The sequence below is a fragment of the Suncus etruscus genome, chromosome 8 (genome assembly GCF_024139225.1).
Source record: "Suncus etruscus isolate mSunEtr1 chromosome 8, mSunEtr1.pri.cur, whole genome shotgun sequence".
Classification (NCBI taxonomy): domain Eukaryota; kingdom Metazoa; phylum Chordata; class Mammalia; order Eulipotyphla; family Soricidae; genus Suncus; species Suncus etruscus.
Window position 1 is genome coordinate 117,007,697 of NC_064855.1, and position 21,804 is coordinate 117,029,500.

At 36.2% G+C, this 21,804-nt stretch overlaps 1 protein-coding gene across 2 annotated transcripts in view; it reads right to left on the reverse strand.

The window, feature by feature from the left end:
• Window positions 1-21,804, reverse strand: part of FGF14 (fibroblast growth factor 14) — a 583,803-nt gene that overhangs the window by 103,895 nt on the left and 458,104 nt on the right. For both annotated transcript variants that reach the window (XM_049778631.1, XM_049778632.1), the window contains exons 2-3: window positions 20,363-20,473; window positions 12,928-13,031 (exon numbers count right to left, since the gene is read on the reverse strand). In XM_049778631.1, coding sequence (XP_049634588.1) covers window positions 12,928-13,031; window positions 20,363-20,473 — 215 coding nt within the window. The remainder of the gene's footprint in view (window positions 1-12,927; window positions 13,032-20,362; window positions 20,474-21,804) is intronic.

Consider the following 21,804-nt stretch of genomic DNA (forward strand, 5'->3'; position numbering starts at 1 on the left):
AGATGGTTGTGTACCAGCTACACTTAAAATGTCTTATTTACAAATTTTCAATGACTACAGTATAATTCTATATATTTCTGGCTCTCTTTTGTTTTTGTTTTGATTTGGGCTGTTCTCTGCACTCAGGAATCATTCCTGGCAACACCTGGGGACCATATGGGATGCTGGGCATTGAATCAGGGTCAGCTGCATGAAAGAAAACATTCTACCAGCTTTGCTATGGCTCTGGTCCTTCTCTTGAATTTGGTCTAACAACTCTTCAGTCCTTTCCTTTTTGAGTTTTCGAGAATAAATTGAATTGTGATCCTATACAGGTGACTCTATCATTCCAGTTGCCTAATCTTGATTGAACTATTAAGTGACCCACATCCCAATGCAAACAATGTTACTCCCTTTAGCTGTATTTGTAGATAACTTACAACAATTCAAATTGGGTGGACACTTATTGAAACCATTGCCTCACTGAATATGTTGTTTGAGATTATAGCAGGTATGGATCCAACACACCTAGATAACTACAAATGTCCTTCACAGGTATAATAAGATAAATGTTCTAAAAATGTTGAAGAAAGCTGCAGAGATAGATAAAAAGAAACGAACTTTACCTAATTTTTTCCTCTCACCCAGTCAGATACTACTAGGAACTATCTATAGCAAAAGTATCAGAGATAAGAGAGAAATAATCCTATGGCTACCAGGCCAGTCATGATGTTGAAGAAATTTCCACTTTCTTAAGACATATGTCATAGGCATGGTAGTGCTTGGTGACCAGAAGTAATTAATGGCCATAATTCTTCCAGAACATGATCTAATGGGCAAAGATACTAGAAACCATAACTGAGAATTTCATCTATTCCTGGGTAAATATTTCAAATACTGTAACGTGATCAAAAGTCACTGAGAATTGTCAAGTGTCATGCCTGAGGGTAGATATGCATGCTTTTGTGAGGTCCCATAAGAAAGGGGGTACTTCCTCCTCTAATGTCTATCAGGAATCTGTCTAAGAAATCAACTACAAAACATTTCTGTCTTAGAAAAATTGTAATCAACTGAATGGTTGATCTATACTAGATCCCTAAATGTGAATTATATTTCTCAACCACTTTACAGAACCACATGCCCCAAAGTGCCTGTAAAAACTATGAGAAAGTTTCTACATGTGTGTTTTATAGGATGAACTTTTGTTGTGTGGAAAAGGTGACATTTTTATACTTTACTATTATAGAATAATTAAATGCACGCATAATTCAAAATATAGACTATATTTTAAACATGTGTATATAGAGAGAGATATAACATATATACATTTATATAATTCTCAATGGAAACATACAATTTAAACTTTATTCCCATCTCTGGCTATAGATTTACCCCTAACACACTCAATAGGAAGTGACAATAGCAAGAATGAGTCACAAATGCATGCATCAAAGATGACACTGGGGTTCATGTCGCCTACATATCCAGAACATGAGTCTTTTATTCCTTTCTCTTGATATGTTCACCATCACCATCTTACACATAGAGTGACCTCACATGCTAAGACATATGCCTTGCATTGTGATTGACTCCAAGAACATCCCAGCACAGCCTGTGGTTTCCTGAACCCTTCCTGGAGTGATCCTTGAGCACAGAGCCAGAGTAATGTATGATTCATTCCTTCGAAGTCATGTCAAGTAACCAATAAAACATAACCCACTACTTTTCCATAGCACAGTAATTATTTCAAAGCATCAAATACTTCTGGGTAGAAGGCTAATATCAATAGGAAATGCAATTAGGTATTGATCAGAATGGATAATGTCATTTGAACCTGCTTCTATAGGATCAATGAAAATAGAGTAATTTGCTAGCTATGCAGGGTTTCCAAAGGCCCTGAAGCATCTCTCTTGTTAGGAAAATGATTGAAGTATTAGATAATTGAAATTAAGTGCTCCAATGTGCCACGTTCCTTAGCTTTCTCCAGCCATATTAGGCACACAATGTCTAATAAGTGATTATTCATTAAACACTTTAAGTAGCATCATATTTTGTTCCTGATAGTTAAAGTGATCTAATGAGTCTAAGAAATTTCCGATCGTTTTCAAAAACTAAATAGGAGGAATAAAATATACATCAACCTTGACAATAGCCCATGTTCTCAGATATTGGTATAATCACTCCTTGGTTCTTTTTACCTTATGTATGACTTTTGGTTATGGTTTTTGCATTAACAATGTGCAAAATTAATAAGAAGTTTGAAGGAAATTAAAATTCCTTCAAGGTATTTTTTATATTTTCAGACAAGCACTGGGGAGTTATTGCCCAAGGCATTTCTGCTGACTACCCATTTCAATGTGTGAGCTCTCTAATGTAATGTAATTTTAAATTAAATAAAAACTCACTGATATTTCTCCTGGGTATTCACTTGACTTGGCTAAGTCTACAAAACCGTCTTGGAAAGATGCAAACTGAATGAAGACAGTAGCTAACCCTTATATGGCACCTGTGGAACCATTTTTTAATCACTTCTTTCTTGATTCTAATATGCTATTTCACATCAGTTTATTTCTCCATGGATATTAATAAAAAAAAAACTTCTAACCTCATAAGATGGTTTAAAAAAAGGGCTGTCTAGAGAACTTCTGAATAGTCTAAAAAATAACTTTTTCTGTTATTAGTAATGATAGAAATAAAGAATTTAATTGAAATAAATACAAGGTGAGGAATTAGAGATGGACTGTCACTACAAGTGAGTCAACTAAATATCAAATGCTTAATGCAAAGCAGTCTTTCATTAGTTCTAATGATAAAATTATTTTATGATTTGCAGTATAGAAAGTAACTAACAATATTTAAATAGTTGTCTGGTTAGAAAATATTTGGGGCCAGAATAATAGATATTACAAGAGGGCGGGCATTTACCTTGCAAGTGACTGATCCTGTTTCAATCCTCGCCACCCATCTAGTCCTTAGAGCCTGCTAGGAGTGATCCTTGAATGCAGAGCCAGAAATAAATCCTTACCACAGCCAGGTGTGGCCCAGAAACAAAGAAATTTTCAATTTCCTCAGGATGAAACCATTTCACTATCATGCTCCTTTTTAACACAATAACAAAGATGAGTAATGATGCAAACTAATTTTAAGATGCAAACTAATTTTCATCTTTATATACTGAACATGCCACATATCCTCTAATAAAACATCTTGCATACCACAACGAATATGATACTTTTGTCTTTTTTGGTCTCACATCTGCTGTTCAGGGCTACTCTCTGCTTAGTACTTGGAAGTTACCCGGTGCTTCTCAGGGGACTGTGTTTAGCTAATGATCAAACCAGACCTTCTGCACACAAAGTTAAGTTTGGGTTCTAGTCCTTTCCGTCCTGGAAAATGTAGCTCTGGAGCTACTCTATCCTCATCATAATGTTACTCAACATTATCTACAAGAAAGATCTCTCCAAAACTGGATCTAAAGTCCTATCCAGAAATGATTGTTTTTAAAGTAGAGCAGATGTATTACTTCTCATAGAAAATCTTTTCTAAATCCTCTCTAATATCTCTTATGCTCCGTGTCTAGGGCTTTGACACCAGAAACAATGTCAAAGAGGTTCATAGAAAGAGACAGATGACACCATTAGGAAAGTTCAGTTAATGGGGAGTCATTGATAAGCAACCTGGCATCATTATTGTACTCTCCATCTCCCCTATCATCAATCTCCCCATTCACTTACTACATAAAATCAGGAAACATCACTTCTCTCGTGGCAGAAAACAATGGCCAGCCTTTGAAAGGTTATTAGTTCTCAGCACTGGATGTACCAGCCTAAAAATAAAGCAAAATCATGTTTCTTGTTTGTCCATTGAGCTCTATTTCCTAAATAGAGTCTTGGATCGATGACCAAAAAAAACCATCTCTATCTTGTCGGACAGGTTGACATTTCAAAGCTATACCAAAAAATACCGTGTATCTAGCTAGCTTCTTCTTCCACTAAAACAGCAAATAGCAAGCAATTATCATGTCTTTGCATGGACGCTAGTGACTCATCACTCACATCAAGTATCCTGGGCACTTAAAACAAGTATTGAACTCTAAAAACAACTCAAGAGAATTCACTATTTCTGGCTCAGAAGTGCATTATGTGCCTACCCGTGAGCCAAACTCAACATGACACCTTAAGTTAAAGAACCACTAAATAGTCAGTGAAATTTGAGTAGCACAGAACATACATTTCTCTATATAGCATACCTGCACATAAGATAAGCAATGTATTACGTATTATCAGAAAGTAAGATGTATTGTGCATGCAACTCGCATCTCTGAAAACATAGGATCTGGAAGACATTGCATCTCTCACCATGACTTTTTATCTTTTGCCATATTGTCTAGATGTTCAGTGCACTGAATCAGTGGTCTACAAAGGGGTGGTCAAATGTTATCCTCTTTTTGGTATTATTATCATAATGTCCTAGGTCTAAACTTCCATTTATAAAAATAAGTATAAAGAGAAAACAATAAAAAGAGAACAATAGAAAAACAATATAAAGAGAAAACAATAAAAGTTCTCATCAATGAAGACAATTTTACCACTTTATTTAATATCTTTACTTAAGCACCATGATTACAAACATGTTTGTGGTTGGGTTTTAGTTATAAAGCAAACAAAAACAACCACTTCCCTTCACCAGTACAACATTCCTACCACCAGGGCCTCTATAGTCACAAAAAGATAAAGAGTCAATTTGGTTATTTAAAACTATCATTGTTTATTTTATAAAAAATATCATTGTTTTGGGAATCCCCCCTGATTTTATGTAAATATGTACCTAAAATGTTATTGTCAACAATATGTAAGACACTATGATCAAAATAAAAATTATATTTAAAAAAAAAGTTTTTGGAAAAATTGAAAAAAAATATCATTGTTATTTAAAACTATCATTAGCAGAGTGGTAGGGTGTTTGCCTTGCATATGGACGACCCAGGAAGGACCTGGGTAGAATCCCGCATATCCCATGTGGTCTCCCAAGCCTGCCAAGAGCTATTTCTGCGTGCAGAGCCAGGAGTAACCCCCGAGTACCACCAGGTGTGGCCCAAAAATAAAAAAACAAACAAACAAAAATGAAAAAAAAATCATTGTTTTTTCTGTGGGAGCAAGGAAAGTTGTTGTCCATATATTTATAATTTATATTATAAATCATTTTCTTATCAATTATCAACTGTCTAAGAAAAGGGATATAAATTATTTGGGCTGTCTGGGGAAGATTGGAGAAATAGTGGATTTTGTATTTTGTTTTCTTTTAACACTCAGTTCTTTTTCAGTAACCCTTAGAAACTCAGGAATTGCAAGCTCTCTGAGTCTAGCAGGTTGTTCATAAGCAACTCTTCTCCCAGAAACAGGAAACCCAAATGTCTATAAAAATATAATCACAAGAAAATCCACCAATTCAAGTTAGGTTGATGAAGTATAGCAATTTAAATCCTGAGATCTCCTACATATGCAAGCAAATTTTAGAGAAGCATATTTTTCTTATTAAGTTGTGAATCTCTTATGTATCTTGGAAATTTTTATACAGTAATGTTTTTAACCATTCAATTGGATGATAGGCATGGTGTAGCAAAATTTATTTTGAAAGGTATGAAATTATAACCTAAAACATACCTACTTTTACAAGCTCATATTATCTCAATAAAAACATATCTAGCCCCGATTTTAATAACTATTAATTATTATTTTAATGCTAAGTTGATAAGTCATTTATGTATGTTGCCCTGACCTTGATGTGAAGGTTCGTGGGTTTTATGTGCATGTTCTTGACAGCTTTACTCATTTTAGGACTCATTCTTTTAGGTTGTCTTTGAAGCTTTTTACGTACAAAATTCCTCTACATCTACCCTGTATATATTAGGACATTTTGAAATTGAAGCATCTGACCAAATCTGAATGTTGTTCTCAATTTATAATAACAAAATGTGACTCCAAATAGAATTAAGATAAAACCACAAATATTCATAATTTTTTGACACAAAAGCGAATAGGAAATCAAGCCTTTCCTGCTACCTGAAGAACATTAAAAATTATAAAAGCCTGCCTCTGATTTTTAGTTTTAATGTATGTGCTTTAAAATGTTCACAATTAGGTCTCGTAATGTGACCCAAGTCATGGAGCATATGCTTGCCATATGACAAACCTTGAGTTCTACTCCTTCTCTAGCATCATCTCTGGAATATTTCTCAGTAATGTGACAAATAAATAAAAGTTTATGTTACACAATAACAATATTTACCAAAAAGCAACCCCCCTTCCAAGACTCTTTCAAGGTGAATGAAATATTACCACTCATCTTATCAACACCTATATGATCTTGGCAGAGGAAGACCTGATGCATCTGAGTTTTATATCTGTGGATTTATTAAGGTCTGTCCAGAATGCAATATGTTAATAAGACCTTTCTGCAATTCTAATTTGATAAATTAATGTAGATCTTCTTGCTAACACTTAATGCTTTTCACTATGGGGGTGGGAATAAGGTAAGCAAAAAAGCATAGAAAATTTCATGAGTAGGAGTACCCTCAAGGAATTAATCATATAAATTTCTGGTGAAACTTATTCTACCATAACAAATAATTAAAATACATAGATTGCTGACTATCTATTGCTGCCTATCTCAAGAAAAAAAAAAAAAGATAGTTCAAGAAAAAAAAAAAGACCGGGTGCACATGTAATTCTGAAAATAAAGAATCTGAGAAAAGGTAACAGTCTCCGTCTGATTCATAACACCCAAAATGGTCCCTAAACTCTGCCAGAAAAGACCCTTAAGAACAGAGCTAGGATTAAGCCCTGAGCACTGCTGGATATAGCCTCAAAACGAACAAAAATTAAATTTTCTTTAAATTTAAAATTGACTTATTTAATTTCAAATGGTGCCCTCATGATATTCCAGGGTTTTACTTTTCACTTATCCTTGATACTCTTAAAGAAAGGGAAATATAATCCTGTCTGTTGAATGAAAGAATTCATGAATCGACTCGTGTGCTTGGCCCTTGTCTAATTTACCTGCCAAGCAATTATACTGAATAGAAGTGGTCATCCTCATATTTCTTGCAAAGCCTTCGATTATCAGACATAAACATTTCCTTCTTATAAGGTGAAAGTTCTGAATTTCAATTTGGTTATAGTTGAGAAAGATATATCATGAGATTATATCCTGTTAGACAATCTGACACCCATGAAAGAAGATGCCACTTCTTTTGCAGAAATGGGACTTCTGTGGGAAGACACTACCAAGAGGAAATGAAATTGACTGGGGAAAATGTAAGTTCTTTTAATGACTAAAAAACATATTTATTTTATTAGCATTTTTTTTCAACTTGGAACTGCACTCCTTTCTGAAGCAAATTGGTTGTCACTGGAAACCAGCTGACAGATTGTCCCAAATTGGCCCTTCCAGTCAGGTGGGCTCGTGGCCCCTACTTAGATGGTCTCACCCCTAGCTGCACAGAAATCACTGTCTCCCCCAGTACCTGCCTCTGGAGAATAGGACTATTGCAATACTGCTTAGAAAGGAACAAGCTTACAAATGCCTTTTGGTGGTAGGATGGCACTGGTGAATACAAATATGACCATTTTCCAACCTGTTTATTTGGAAAACCAGTTCAATTACAACCAACATTTTAACTCTACCAGTTAATTTAAAGCATCCAGTAGGACCTTTAATTTTACAGCCAAGAGGAAAAAGCACCAGAAATCCTGGAAATGATGTGAGAAGCATCATCCATGGGATCCAGGCTGAACTTTGTCCTATTTTATTATGCATGTTCCATTCTAATCTCTCTCCTTTTCCTTTAAAATCTGAAATACATCCCTACTTCAATGGTGAACTCAACTCAAATAATTCAAGATGATATTTTCTTTACCTAAAAAATTCCTTCCAGACTTTTCTTAGATTCACAAATTTTCAGTTCCTTGAAAAAAAAAAAGAAATTAAAGCCTGACTATGCCTGAGAGCACTGTAAAAATGTATAGTTGAAAAAATAAAAGTTTAATCAAAGTGTATCTTTGCTAAGTTTTTCTTCTGTGACCAGTCATTGTGTTTCCATTTCCATGACTAGTCTCTGATATAAAAAGTCTTCAGAGACATCCTTCATGTGATAGATAATATATAATTATGTGGTCCCAAAAGAAATGGCTGTTATTTCACTGATGAAATATTCTGAAGCATCAGAAATGTTGCTACTTATTTTTCAGTCAAGATAAGTCTTTTTAGTTTCCTCTGAGAAGGAATTATCTGACAGGTTAGCATCTTTATATGGATACCAAGAGAAAGTAAGAGTTCTGTCCCAGATATAAATGAGTAATAGGTACCCTGAGGAAAATCATGAATGGAATTTTCATTTAAAGGACTTCACTTTGACCAGCACAGTCTTTCATGGCCTGGTTCCAAATCTATAGTTCATCTATACAATTGGTCCCTTGTAAGACACTATACAATGCAAACAGAAAGTTAAATTTTTCAAAGTGTACATCAGCTTAAAATGAAATCCTTCATTTCCTGCCTAAGTCTTCTATAATTTTTTCTTTAAATCTGAGCTTCAATGGAGATTTGCTGTATAAATTTTTTATTTCAAGTTAGTTAAAATGTCCTTGCTGAGGATAATTATGAATATTCTTACTTTTAAGATGGCAGGTTTATATGACATGTGTCATATAAACTGGAGAACTTAAACCTTAATATATATACTATCTAACACTTCCTAGACAAATATAGTTTTTAAAACTTAATATTACTATCTAACACTTCCTAGACAAATACAGTTTTTTAAAACTTAATATATACTATCTAACACTTCCTAGGCAATTATTGTTTTATACAATTTTGGAAAGGATATTTGGGACACACCTGGTGATGCTCAGGGGTTACTCCTGGCTCTACAACAAGAATTACTTCTGGTAGTGCTCATGGGATGACATGGATTGAATGCAAATTGGTTTTGTACAAGGCAAAAAATCCCTCCCCTCTGTACTATTCTTCTGGCCCCAATTTTATACAGTTTTTACTATGCCTCAGGTAAACTCTGGCTATGAAACTGCCTTTACTCCCTGCATTTATTTTTTAATTTTCTTCCATAATCAAAAAAAAATCTTTCAAATTATACTTCTAAATGAATTCCTCAAAATGAAGTCCCCCCCACCTTGGTGATAATTCTCTTAAGGTTTTCATATTACATCATCATGTGTTTCTAACTTGTTAAAACAGGTGCCAGACCATATTATGAACAATGTCTGGCACATGGATGCAGCATACTGAGAAGTTTTTTGTTTTTTTTTTTTTAATGCACATGAATGAGTCAGATTCATAATGTTCAAGTTCTGTCTTTTCTATTTACTACCTGGATGATTTTGCACAGTCTTAAACACTGTGGATATCAGTCTGTTCCTTTTAATGGTATTTGCTAAATAAGATTGCTACCGGGGATTAAATGAGCTAAGACTAATAAAAAAGCACTAGGCAGAATATTCCAAATAAATAACGCCTTCATTATTTCTATGTAAATGGAGCTATTATTATATAGTATAATCATTGGGACACCAAACTGTGCCACAACAATTTTAGTGAGTTCTCAGGAATTAATTATAGAGGAAAAAATTGGATGTGGGGATGGGAGGACTTGCCTTTTAAAAATATTGTCAGAGGTGGAGTGATCCCAAGAAAAGCTCAGGGGATCCAGGGACCATTCCCAATGTTAATTCAGAAAACTGGGCTGAACACTCGAATACTGTGGTTCAAGGACAGTATTCTTTAGACCCTGCAGTATCAGACACTGCTAGAGCCATACCTAGAGGTGCTCAGGGGGTGTTGCAGTGCCAAGGATCAAACTGAAGTCCAGTGCATGCAAAACACATAGCATCACCCCAGAACTGAATTAAAAAAAAAAAACACTAAAATATGGGAAGTCTGCATTTCATGGCATTGAAACAAAAAGACTACTTTTTATAACAGAATAAATCAATTATTTATTTACATTTACATTTGTCCTAGAAACCCAGGGCAGGCATGAGGCCAGGGACCATCTGCCCTTTCTCTCTTCTCTCTCCCAACCTTCTTCTCACCTCTCTTTTCACATTCTCTTTCCTTTCCTCCTGATTTCCTCTCTACCCTCCTTCCTTTCCTTTTTTTTTTTATCTTCCATTTCTCTGCATTTCCCCACCTTTTCTCCATCTACACACCACTACACCCAACACTCCTTGTCCCCTGTCCAGGCCCTTGGTTCTTCAGCCTCCCTCAGGTGAGGTCTCCAGATTTGGGGTCCGGAGGGGCACAGAGACCATCAGACTAGGGAACACTTGCTGCTGTTCTTCCTGTCACAAGCTTTCAGCTCAATGTTGGAAGATTTGTTATTTCCCCACCATCGGCTGACAATTTTGAGCAGGATGTCCAGGGCCAGATATCTAAAGGCCTCATCCACATTCATACTGGACTTGGCACTTGTCTCGAAAAAATTTACTGTGGATTGTTAGGAAGATTGGAAATCACACATTATTAGAATCGAAGTCTTTCTTGCAAAGTAACTTACGTCTGAGTAGAGAGCAATTCCTAGATAAGAATTGCCTGAAGGGGCAAATGAAGGGAGAACCTGCCTTTTATCAGATCTGGTTCAGAACAAAGAATAAAACAGTGGGGTGATAAAAAAAAAAAAAAAAAAACAGGGGCCGGCGCTAGCCTTGGGCAGACAGCGGTTCGATTCCCCGGTGTCCCATATGGTCCCCCAAGCCAGGAGCAACTTCTGAGCACATAGCCAGGAGTAACCCCTGAGCGTTACCGGGTGTGGCCCAAAAACCAAAAAAAAAAAAAAAAAAAAAAAAAAAACCAAAGACTGGTAAATCAGAAAAGAAAGACACAAAAGAGGAAGCTCAAGTGCCTAGAGGAGGGATGGATATGAATGAAAACATTGGTCTGTGAGAAAATCCAAATGCTTTGTGAGACTATCTGGGGGGCTGGTGGCTTTCTGCAGGGCTGATAACATTTAAGCACATTAGAGGTTATAATGCCTCAAGCGATGACACAATAATTTACAGTACAGCCCAAAGTCAGTCCTTACATAGGAGCTTCTGATACTTAAGGCAGTTTGGATATCAAAACTATCCACACATTATCTACAGTGCAACAGAAGATAATGGGGGAAAAACAAAAGAATCCCTCAGCTCAAGCTCAAATTCAAGTTAAATTCGCTAATTAATTTTAAAAATAATTTAAGTACACATTTGTAATCCTATCACTGAAAAAAATTAGGAAAAAAATAATAAAGATTTCTATTTCTCCTGAGTTCCACCAGAGACAACAATGTGATAAAAATCAAAAACAGAACTCTGGGCTCTAGCAGAAGCTGCATCTAATCATTTCAGACATCCCAGAAATTACTTGGGGGAAAAGAAATAAAAGCAACAGAAGAAACATCAAATCAATCCAAATAACCTGAATCCAAATGAAGAGATCTCTCGAAAACGATCTCTGTGGGACCAGAGTTTTCCCTACACAGGCCTGGTCTGGCTCCTCCTAGTTTGCAAATCCATCTTGTATAACAGCATAATTTGCATCATAGATTACCCTGAAGGCACAGCTTTCAGGTTACTCAGCTGAAGATTCCAAAAAAACAAGGTCTGCATTGTTTGGCTTGCCCCCAAAAGAATCACCAGCTCACCTCTCATTTCCTTCCAGAAGGATTTCCTAGATTTACTGAAGAAAACCCATCACATTTGAAAGGAAACCTTGGGTGCTTCTGTTTTTGTTTTAGAGTTGTTGTTGTTGTTGTTGTTTGGGGGGCAAAATGGATTGTGTGCATGTTTAGATGTGCTTAAAGCTCTTGACACTTAACAACATAAAACCACACAGTTTCAAAGAACGAGGACCATGTTCAAACCCAAATGAAGAAGTTTTCCTGGAGGCAACTTGACTTTAATCATTCATTTTTTGCTCCAGGAGTAGTAGGGGTAGAGTCAAGATCCACTTTCGAGTAAAATCTCTACTGCCTAGAACGATGCCAGAAATCAAACGTAATGTATTTTAATATATTTCTACCACACATCTGAATGTGGATTATTTATATACAGTAAGCATCCCAAAAGAGATTGTGTGATTAGAAGTGTTCTAATATGCATTAGCATAACCTGGAGAGATTTACTTAGATTTAAATAAATGCAAAGTATGATCCTATCCAAGTATTTTTCTCAGCAGAATATTTGCACAATTTAGATGATTTTAATTTATTTCGGTTATTTTTAGTATCCTCCTTGTTTGTTTTCTAAAATAATCCTCTCAAGAAACTCTAAAAGAAGCGCATGTATAAATGCCCTATGCGCTGTGCTATCACTCCAGCCCCTGGTCTTCATTTTTACCCTGGAGATAAACTCCGTAATTATAAGGAGAAATATAACTACATTAACTGGACCATGTCCATCCAGAATTGAAATGAAAAGATAATACTTATATCAACTCATCAAAAATTATTGATGATGAACTGGCTCACTTAAAATATATAAATATAGAAATGGAGGCTAGAGTGATAGTAAAATAGAGGACTTGCTTTGTTAGTGGTCAATCTGGGTTCAATACCCCACTCTCCATAAAGTCCCTGGGGTCCTTCCAGGAGTGATTCTTAAGTAGTAAGGACTGAGAACCCCTGGATGTAGCCTCCAAAGAAGAAAACACACTACATTAAACAGATGTTAAGTCCCAAGATGTTGTCTTAAACTTTTGTATGATCTAGTGGTATTATGAAACTGATGAATAATATGCAAATGTTTTCTTTCTAAAAAATGGTAAAGTCTTAAAGCCCAAAACAAAAGGCTGAACAAGGAATCACCAACCTTCCTCACTCCCAGCTTTTGTGCAATGGTCCCTAAATGAATGCTGAGTGCATGGGTGATATCAGAGGGTCATGGTACTTACAGATGGGTAGAGGTAACCTTCTCCATTCATGGCTATATACAACCCTGTCTTCACTCCCTGGATAGCGACAACTCGAAGTCCCACTGGTATGAGGTTGAACAGTGCTGTCAAAGAAAGAGAAGGTATCAATAGATGGTGGAGATCACAGCCATTCCTCCATTGTCTTTCTCTCTTTCACTCACTCACTCACTCACTCACTCACTCACTCACTCACTCACTCTCTCACCTTAGTGAAGAAACAGAAGTTTGTTACAACCTCTGGATTGACAAAGTCCAGTAAATGTATTTCTATTTCTCCTTATAAGTAAGGAGTTTATATCCAGGGTGAAAATGAACACCAATGGCTTGAGTGATAGCACTGCAAGTAAGGCATTTTGCCTTGCCTGGGCCAACCTAAATATAATCCCCAGCATCATATATGGCTCCTGAGCATGCCAGAAGTGACTCCTGAATGCAGAGCAAGGAATAACCCCCGAGCACCATAAGGTGTGGTCCAAAAAAATAAAATAAAATAAAATAAAATAAAATAAAATAAAATAAAATAAAAAGGTGCACTAGTCTTGAATTCACAGAACTCAGCACTCAGCAGTGCTGTGGGGAAATGGTGGATCATCAACTGAACCCATGTATCAGTTTTCTGGTGCCACCACAAATTCTAACACTATGCGACATGCAAAGAAATCAGTTGTGAGGATTGTCCATGAGTAGCATAGTAATAGTCCAAGTGGAATGAACACTCCCTCTGTCTCTCACAAGGAAGGTTGTTTCTCTGCTCTACCATACAATGTTAGAGTCAAAGAGTTTCAAACAAAATCACTCTTGCAGAAGCGACATGATATGCAGACAAAGACCCAAAAAAGCAAGGTGCACCTGCCAATGTGCTGAATTTAGAATGAACCTAATTAAACTGAATGGCATGCAAATTTGAGAGAGTATTTTTTATTAATATTTCTAAAACGAATGGCAAAAAAAAAAATAGAAGAGGGAGAGGTGCTTCATTTACCAACAATGAGAAAATAGTGTTTTCTTTCTTCCTTACTGACCCGAAATTATTCTTAAATACTTTCACAAGTAACAGCAAGGTTATTCTTGGGTTTTTGGGTTTTATTGTTTTGTTTATTTCTGGGGCAACACCCTGCGATGCTCAGGGATTACTCCTGGCTATGTGCTCAGAAATTGCTACTGGCTTGGGGGACTATATGGGGGACCAGGGGATCAAACCACAGTCTGTCCTAGGCTAGCATGTGCAAGGCAGATAAACGCCTTACCACTTGTGCCACTGCTCCAGCCCCTATTGTTGATTTTTTAATTTTATATGTCCTCAATTTTATTTTATTTTAACTTTGGGGTCATACCTGACCTTGTGCTTAGGGATCTCCTAGAAGTGCTAGGAGACTATATGTAGTGCTATAGATTAAACTTGAGTCAGCAGCATGCAAGGTAAGAGACTTACCTACTGTACTATTTCTCTGACCCATTAGTTTAATTTTGAAAACTCTTGATAACCCTTTCATCTATTTCCATGCCAGTGTCCTGTGTTAATAATTTAAATGGGAGGGCTTCATTCCTAGTGATACTTGCTTGAATGTTGTGTACAATTTGCTACCGTTACATTAGTGGAGGAGTCAATTTGTCACACCAGGGTCATGTACTACATGTTTCTTAGTTCAAGTCTTATTTGAAATAATGGGGCTTGTCAGAATAGTCATTGGAAGTATCAAGTGTATTAATAATTAATATAAGGTAAGTTCACATTTGAATTTCAGTGTACAAATAATTTTTAAAAGGTGGGCAATTTTTATTTTAATGTGAGTCTACTCTATACATAATTCAAAGCATATTTGAAAAATTATGTTTTATTTAACTTCCAGAGTCAGATTTTCTGTGAATAAGGTGGGAGAAATTGTGAGTACACTCTAAAATATAGCATGCTGTTAATCCCAGGTTCTCAAAATCCCAAAGCTATGAAAATGGTGAAAAGGAAGTAGCTGGCCATGGCTTTCTAGAATGATCTACAGTAAGCAGTAGCATGGCTAGGTGAATATTCACTTGGACAAAGGAAGCGTAACATTGGACTCTCTGTTCCCTGAGGTTCTGGGCACTTGGGCTATTGTTTTAGAATAGTAAAGAGAGGTTGAGTATTTTGAGGTGTTAGTGCCTGTGTAACAGTATTACTTTGATGTGGAAAAAGGTTGTTGCCTATTTTCATTTTAGTCTACAACACCTGATGTGTTTCCCCCATTTATACTTTGAAAGAATGAAAGAATGCTCACATATACTTTAAGCACCACTATTTATTTATAATTCCTGCTTTACATATGATTATTTAAGGGATATAGATGGTTATAATTGAAAATGTAAATTATCCATACCTGAGCATCCTTTCCTTAATACACCCTTCATTTCCTTTTAGATTTTGTTCCACACCTTGATTTGGTGAGCTTCTGGACTTAATTCTGACTTTATACTCTTGAGTCACTCCTGATGGGCTTAGAGAACTCTATGTAGTACTGGAGCTCAAAGATGCAAGACAAGCATCTTATTTGCCATACTATCTTTCTGTCCCTATGTACCTCTAATGGTATTTTCAGGTGCTAATTTGATATAGACTGTGTGGCATAATTCTAGAAGGCAAGTGTAGCTTAACTTGATCATAATAATAGAGGAAAGATCGGCATTCATACATAAAATCCAAAATGACTGCAACTGAATTAAATTTTGATTGAAACCTAGATTAGAAATTATGTGAGATGGGTTAAGACTCCAATTAGGAACTATATGCCATTGTCATTTATGGGATGAGAGAGAAAAGTCAAGTCACAGAGACACTATCACTTGCCTATGATGGATCCATGATTCTCATGAAACCCAGATTCCCACTTAGACTAAGATATCTTTATTTTATATATTTTTCCTGTTATTTGTTATACAATTAGAAAGTAATGTTTCAAGGCCTAAGAGCATTAGAGAAATGAAGATGCCCATGTGGATTGCTTTCTTCTGCACTAAGTCTATGTAATAGTGATGCTAGACTAGCAATGGTCACAAAACAGGATGGCCACATGTAATTCAAATAAACCAAAACCATAACCTAGGAAAGATGATTGAGGACATAATCTAAAGAAGAATTATCAAGGTGGGATGGGCAATAAAAGACTGCTCATTTTTATACTTCAACTCACTAGATTAGGTAATTGTGGGGCAAGAGAGATTATATGATATTATATGAGATTTAATGTTGCTATACTCTCCAGCAAACTAAGAGTTCAATGATCCTATTCTGCTAACAAAAACTTCTCAATCTAGTAATAGGAACTAGGAAAATTAAGAACACAGGACAGTCTATGGTATCCTTCAGGGCACAGTGAGGGAGGAAGGCCATTCCTTAACCAATGGTCATATTGGTAACTTTGCTAGATGGAAAGTTAAGAATTTTATGGCCATAAACCTAACAATAAATGTGGTCATTCAGGTACCCAGCATCCACACTTTTGAGGAAATATCTTTTTGAATACAGGAACACCACAGTACATTTCCTTTTCATTGAGACCAATTCTCCATCATTGGTTATTTTTGAGTCCCTTTGCTTTAGAGAAATTTCTAGGTCTCAATCAGTAATTGTGAGAATGACAGTGTCAGTTCCACCAGCCTGCTGGCTTTTGTAGTATCTTCTTAGGACACTCAAGAAGTCATTCAACTTTAGAGCCTGGTTTGTAATCCTGGGCGACCTCTTATTTGAAGATGGAAGCCTCAGTTTTGTCCCTGGGCCATGCTTGAGGGCAGCCTTGGGCTCATTCTCTAGTTATTTCTCCTTAGTTTCCTTCCTTACACCATGTTGGGGAAGTATTTTTTTTATATTTTTTCAATCACTACATCTCATATTTCCTCAAGCCAAAAGGGAGACACTGCATTAGGATTTGTCTTTCAGCATCTCTAATACACAAGTCCATTTCTATATAAGTGTTTCCGAGTAAGATCCATGACAGAGAAAAAAGAATAGTCTAAATTCAGTCTCCCAAGCTGAATTTTGTGTGTGTGTGTGTGTGTCTTGTATGTTTTGTATTTGAGTTACATTCAGATGTGCTCAGGGCTTACTCAAAGAGCTGGGCTCTGAGTCAGACTAGGGAGATCATATGGATTGCCTGGGATTGAACTTGGGTGAATTACATGTCATGCAAGACATTGCCCTGCCCAATGTACTATCTCTCCGACGTTCATGATTATATGTATATATATATATATATATATTTTAAATTAATAAGTCAATAGAATACAAAGGTAGAATAATTAGTAATGATAACTTCTCTTTTTATAGGTGGCTATAAGTGTTATACTTTATAGTCATACAAATTTGTATAGCTTTCGAGACAAGACCCTTTCTTTCATCCTATTTTGTTTTACTCTGGAATGCTTTTGTAAATGTTGAAGGGGGGAGCAAATCCAACTCTCGGAGTTGAGGGCCACATAAATTTCACAGTTCCTTGCAATCAGAAGGAAACTGAAGTACAGAACTTTGCAGAGAAATTTCATTCCCATGCGTGTATGCTGGGACTTGTTTTTGATTTGCTTGGACCCAGAGGCCCCTGCTTAGTTCCTGCTTCATTCCCAGAATTGTTCCTCACCTACATATAAGCAAAATCCAGGGTATTTGAAGTGTAACTCAATAATTATGTTCCTCTCCTTACACACAAAGACTGGAGAGAAATCCCTTACATTTAGAAAACAGGAGGGTGAGAATCTTTTGATATCTCAATTTCCCAAGTGCATGATGGATATCACTCTAACATATTCATAGGAACACAGATAGAACATCAACTTCTACACTTCCATAACTTAGAAAATACTGTACTATCCATTCAGCTGTGAGAAAATGTGCTATCCAAAGGCAGTTTCTACTTAACGTATTTCAATTAACTTGCTATATAAGAAAAACTTAGAAAGGGCCAGAGAAATAGTTCAAGGGGCTGAGTACATTCTTTGCATGTGGGAGACCCAGCTGGATCCCTGGCACTGAACTGTGTCCCAGTACTACTGGTATGACCATTGAGCACAGATTGAGGAGTATCCCATGAGCACTGCTACCAAAAGTTTGTATAGCATGCTCCACATAATAAAAAGAGAGATAACATCAAATAAAAAAAAATTTACAAGCCATTTTCCTCCACCTCTGGCTCTGTGTACTTTATTGAGTATTAGTGGTTTTTTGGTTTGGTTTGATTTTTGGTCTATGACACTTGACACTTGGCACAGGAATTATTTGAAGGAAATTATTTTCAAGAAGTCACACTACCCAGCATCTTTGGACAATTACACATTCCTTTTATAAATTTTTTGTCATAATGGATGACAGTCTCTAGTCTGATATATTCTTTTCATAGTTTTCAGTCCCAGTTTGAAAAACATGTTCTTACACTATTTTAGACTCTGGCCAAGGAAAGTCTTAGAGGATACAGAAGATATTAGAACTTGAAACTTGTTTATATCATGTCTCAGAAAAATGGAAAAGCATAAGTGAAAAAGAATGGCTTGTCAAAGAATGAGTGAGTAAGGAGTTTAAGATGGAGGGAATAAAGCAGATGTGAATGTGCTGATTTGAGACATAAAATACTGGCATCATGGGGCCAGAAAGAAAGCACAGCAGTAGAACATTTGCTTTGAACACAGCCAACACAGGACAGACCCCAGTTTGATTTCTGGCATCCCCAGTGGTCCCCTGTCTCTGCCAGGAGCCGGAAGTAACCCCTGAGCACTGCTGGGTGTGAGCCCCCCCAAAAAAGAGAACAAACAAACAAAGAAACAAAACCTGGCATCTGAGGTAAGAAGAAAAAAATTGGTCATGAACCAATGACTTTAAGTAATTAAGATCAAAAATTATGACTGAAAATACCTCCTTTTTCTTCTCAGGGTCTGCTTCTCTTCTCCTACCTCCCCCAAAAATTCAAAATAAAAAATAATGAAAATAAATCAGAAAACAAATATAATAAGGAAGATATTTAAAATACAAAGAACAATATAACAAACATGAAGGTAAGAAAGGAGAAATAGAAAAAGATTCAAATGAAAGGGAAATTAAAATTAAAAGCAGGATGAAAATAAAACTTTTCAAATGGAAGCAGTATCCAATTTAAATATTAAACGTTAGTAATGATATATCTCACATAGCAATGCCAAATGCAGGAATAGTTTATTTTATACCATAAACTTCTCTAAAAATTAATTATATGTCATTTAAAATTTCTTTCTAGCATTTTGATAGCTAAAATATTAATTGTTTAATTTTGTTACATACATTCAGATTTTGGTGAAATGATGTTTTGTGTCTCATGAATAAATAATAAATCAGTGAGAAGATATATATCTAATTATGATTCACTAGTGATATGTGATTAAATATTTCTAATAAAATCAGGCTTTGGCTTTCTACTACTTTAAAAGTAGTAAAAAGAAAGCATGTCTACTTTGGAATTTATATAACAAATTAAAATGAATCAGTATTAATAAAGCATGACAAACAGTATTAATAAAGAAGACAAACTGGATGACTAGCCCATTGGGTTGAACTTTTTACTTCACATGTAGAAGACCTGGTTTTGATCTTGTGTGCCATATCTTCTCTGGATCACTACCAGGACTATCCCCCCAAGCAAAGAACTGGAAATGAATCCTGATCATCAGAAGATGTGACCCCAAAAGCAAAACTACACCAAAAAAAATGGGACAGGAAAACATGTAGTTGAATATAAAAAAAAAAGGACATCAGAATGAAAACACAGACAATGATAGATAATTAGTGAAATGAAGAGAGACTTCAGTGTGATAGGAGGTATATGCCATTTTATTTGATTATCATTGACCTCTTCTATAAAGCAAACATTTGGTGTTGTGTCTGTATCAACACATATCCTAATGCCTTACTATCAAGGTGTGGGTTACTTTTCCTTCTGGTATGCCAAGAACTTGAAAATGTGTTGTTTCTATGCATGATAAGAACCAGTTTCAAGAACTAGTAAGGAAACAACCAAACTGATTGAAAAAAGAAATGCATTTAAAGGCATGCATGGAACTGATGTCAACTGAACATATAGGAGCATTTACTTGTGGCTTATGATAATGAGATGAAGGCTCAGCTGGCTGTTACAGTGGCTTGAACAGATGAAAATGTAAACATCTCCCATGACAGATCCTTTTGTTTCTGTATTAATATATTCCCACACATGACCTGAGTCAACCCGTAAATGGCATTGGAGAGGATGACATATGTATGTATGTATGTATGTATGTATGTATGTATGTATATATATATATACATATATATATATATATATATATATATCAATGAACCAACACGACCAAATGGTTGAGATGTGCTTTTGAAAGGCATAGAAGCAGCAGTGGGTCTTCAAATAACTCTGTTCAGAAGTGACAGAGAACTTACTAGAATTAGTGCTGTCATCCTTGGTCCCATCGAGAGCTCCATCGGGGTGCATTTGCAAGTAATAGCCTTGCCTGCAATATAACCTGGTCACTATGCCCTTGAGCTGGGGATCTGAAAAGCAAACACAGTTGTCATAAGCCTCACAATGTGCCACAGAAAACGTTTCTTTTCTTTCTTTCTCTGCAATAAATACAACACCTCTTATAGGACCTCTTCCAGGTTCCTATGTGTTGTAGCCAGCCTGAAGTAGACTAATTATAAAAGGTGAAGAAAAGGCCCGGGCAGCTATATCTGTCAGTTGCCCCCCCCCCCAAAAAAAGGCCATCTGATAAAACTCATGCATGAGTATTGCAACTGCTAGTCAAATTATGAATTCATGTTTTTCTTAATTATCTTTGACATCATAAGCTAATTAGAATCACAGTTTAAAGCAATAGTTTTCAGGATAACAGTTTCAGAGCTGTGCAAAGTTTTGATTTAAAAAACAAGATTAGGGGCCCGGAGAAATAGCACAGCGGCGTTTGTCTTGCAAGCAGCCGATCCAGGACCTAAGGTGGTTGGTTCGAATCCTGGTGTCCCGTATGGTCCCCCGTGCCTGCCAGGAGCTATTTCTGAGCAGACAGCCAGGAGTAACCCCTGAGCACTGTTGGGTGTGGCCCAAAAACCAAAAAAAAAAAAAAAAAAAAAAAGATTAGGGGGCCAAAACAATAGCATAGCAGGGAAGGTGCTTGCCTTGCACATGGCAGACTCAGGTTCGATCCCCAGCATCCCACAGACTACCCTGACTCCATCAGGAGTGATTCCTGAGTGCAAAGCCAGGAGTAACCCCTGAGAACAGCAGAGTATGCCACAAACCCCCCCAAAAATATTAAAATGGTTTCTATTTGGATGATTTCTTCTTTTTTTTTTTTTTACTTATTTTGATAAATAACCCTCATAGCATCAAGCAAGGTGTTGGCCTCTCATAGGGCCAACTTGAGTTTGATCTCTGGCACACCATATGGTCCCTAAGGTGTAAGGAGTGATCTCTAAGTGCAGAACAAAGTGATCTATAAGTGCAGGAGTAAGGCACAAGTACCAGAGGTCATGGCACGAAGTGAAATTAATAATAATTAAACAAACAAAAATAAAAGAAGCGAAAATTACTTCCTTCTAAAATTTAGACTCTAAATCATGCATCAGTTATAAGTCATCACAAAGACCTCACTTACTGCATCTACCCCTAGAGACTAAGCGCCGTTTCCCTTAGTTTTGGCAACATCATATGTAAAGAACAAAGTAAATCTTGGGGTTCGTAATTGCCATGAAAATATGTAGATATGGGTTGTTGATAGTATTGATATATTGATAAATTCCTGAATGCAGAGCTAAGAATAAACCCTGAATATCATTGGCATGGTCCAAAAACCAGGAAAAAAAAAAGAATTTACGCAGGTGATTTC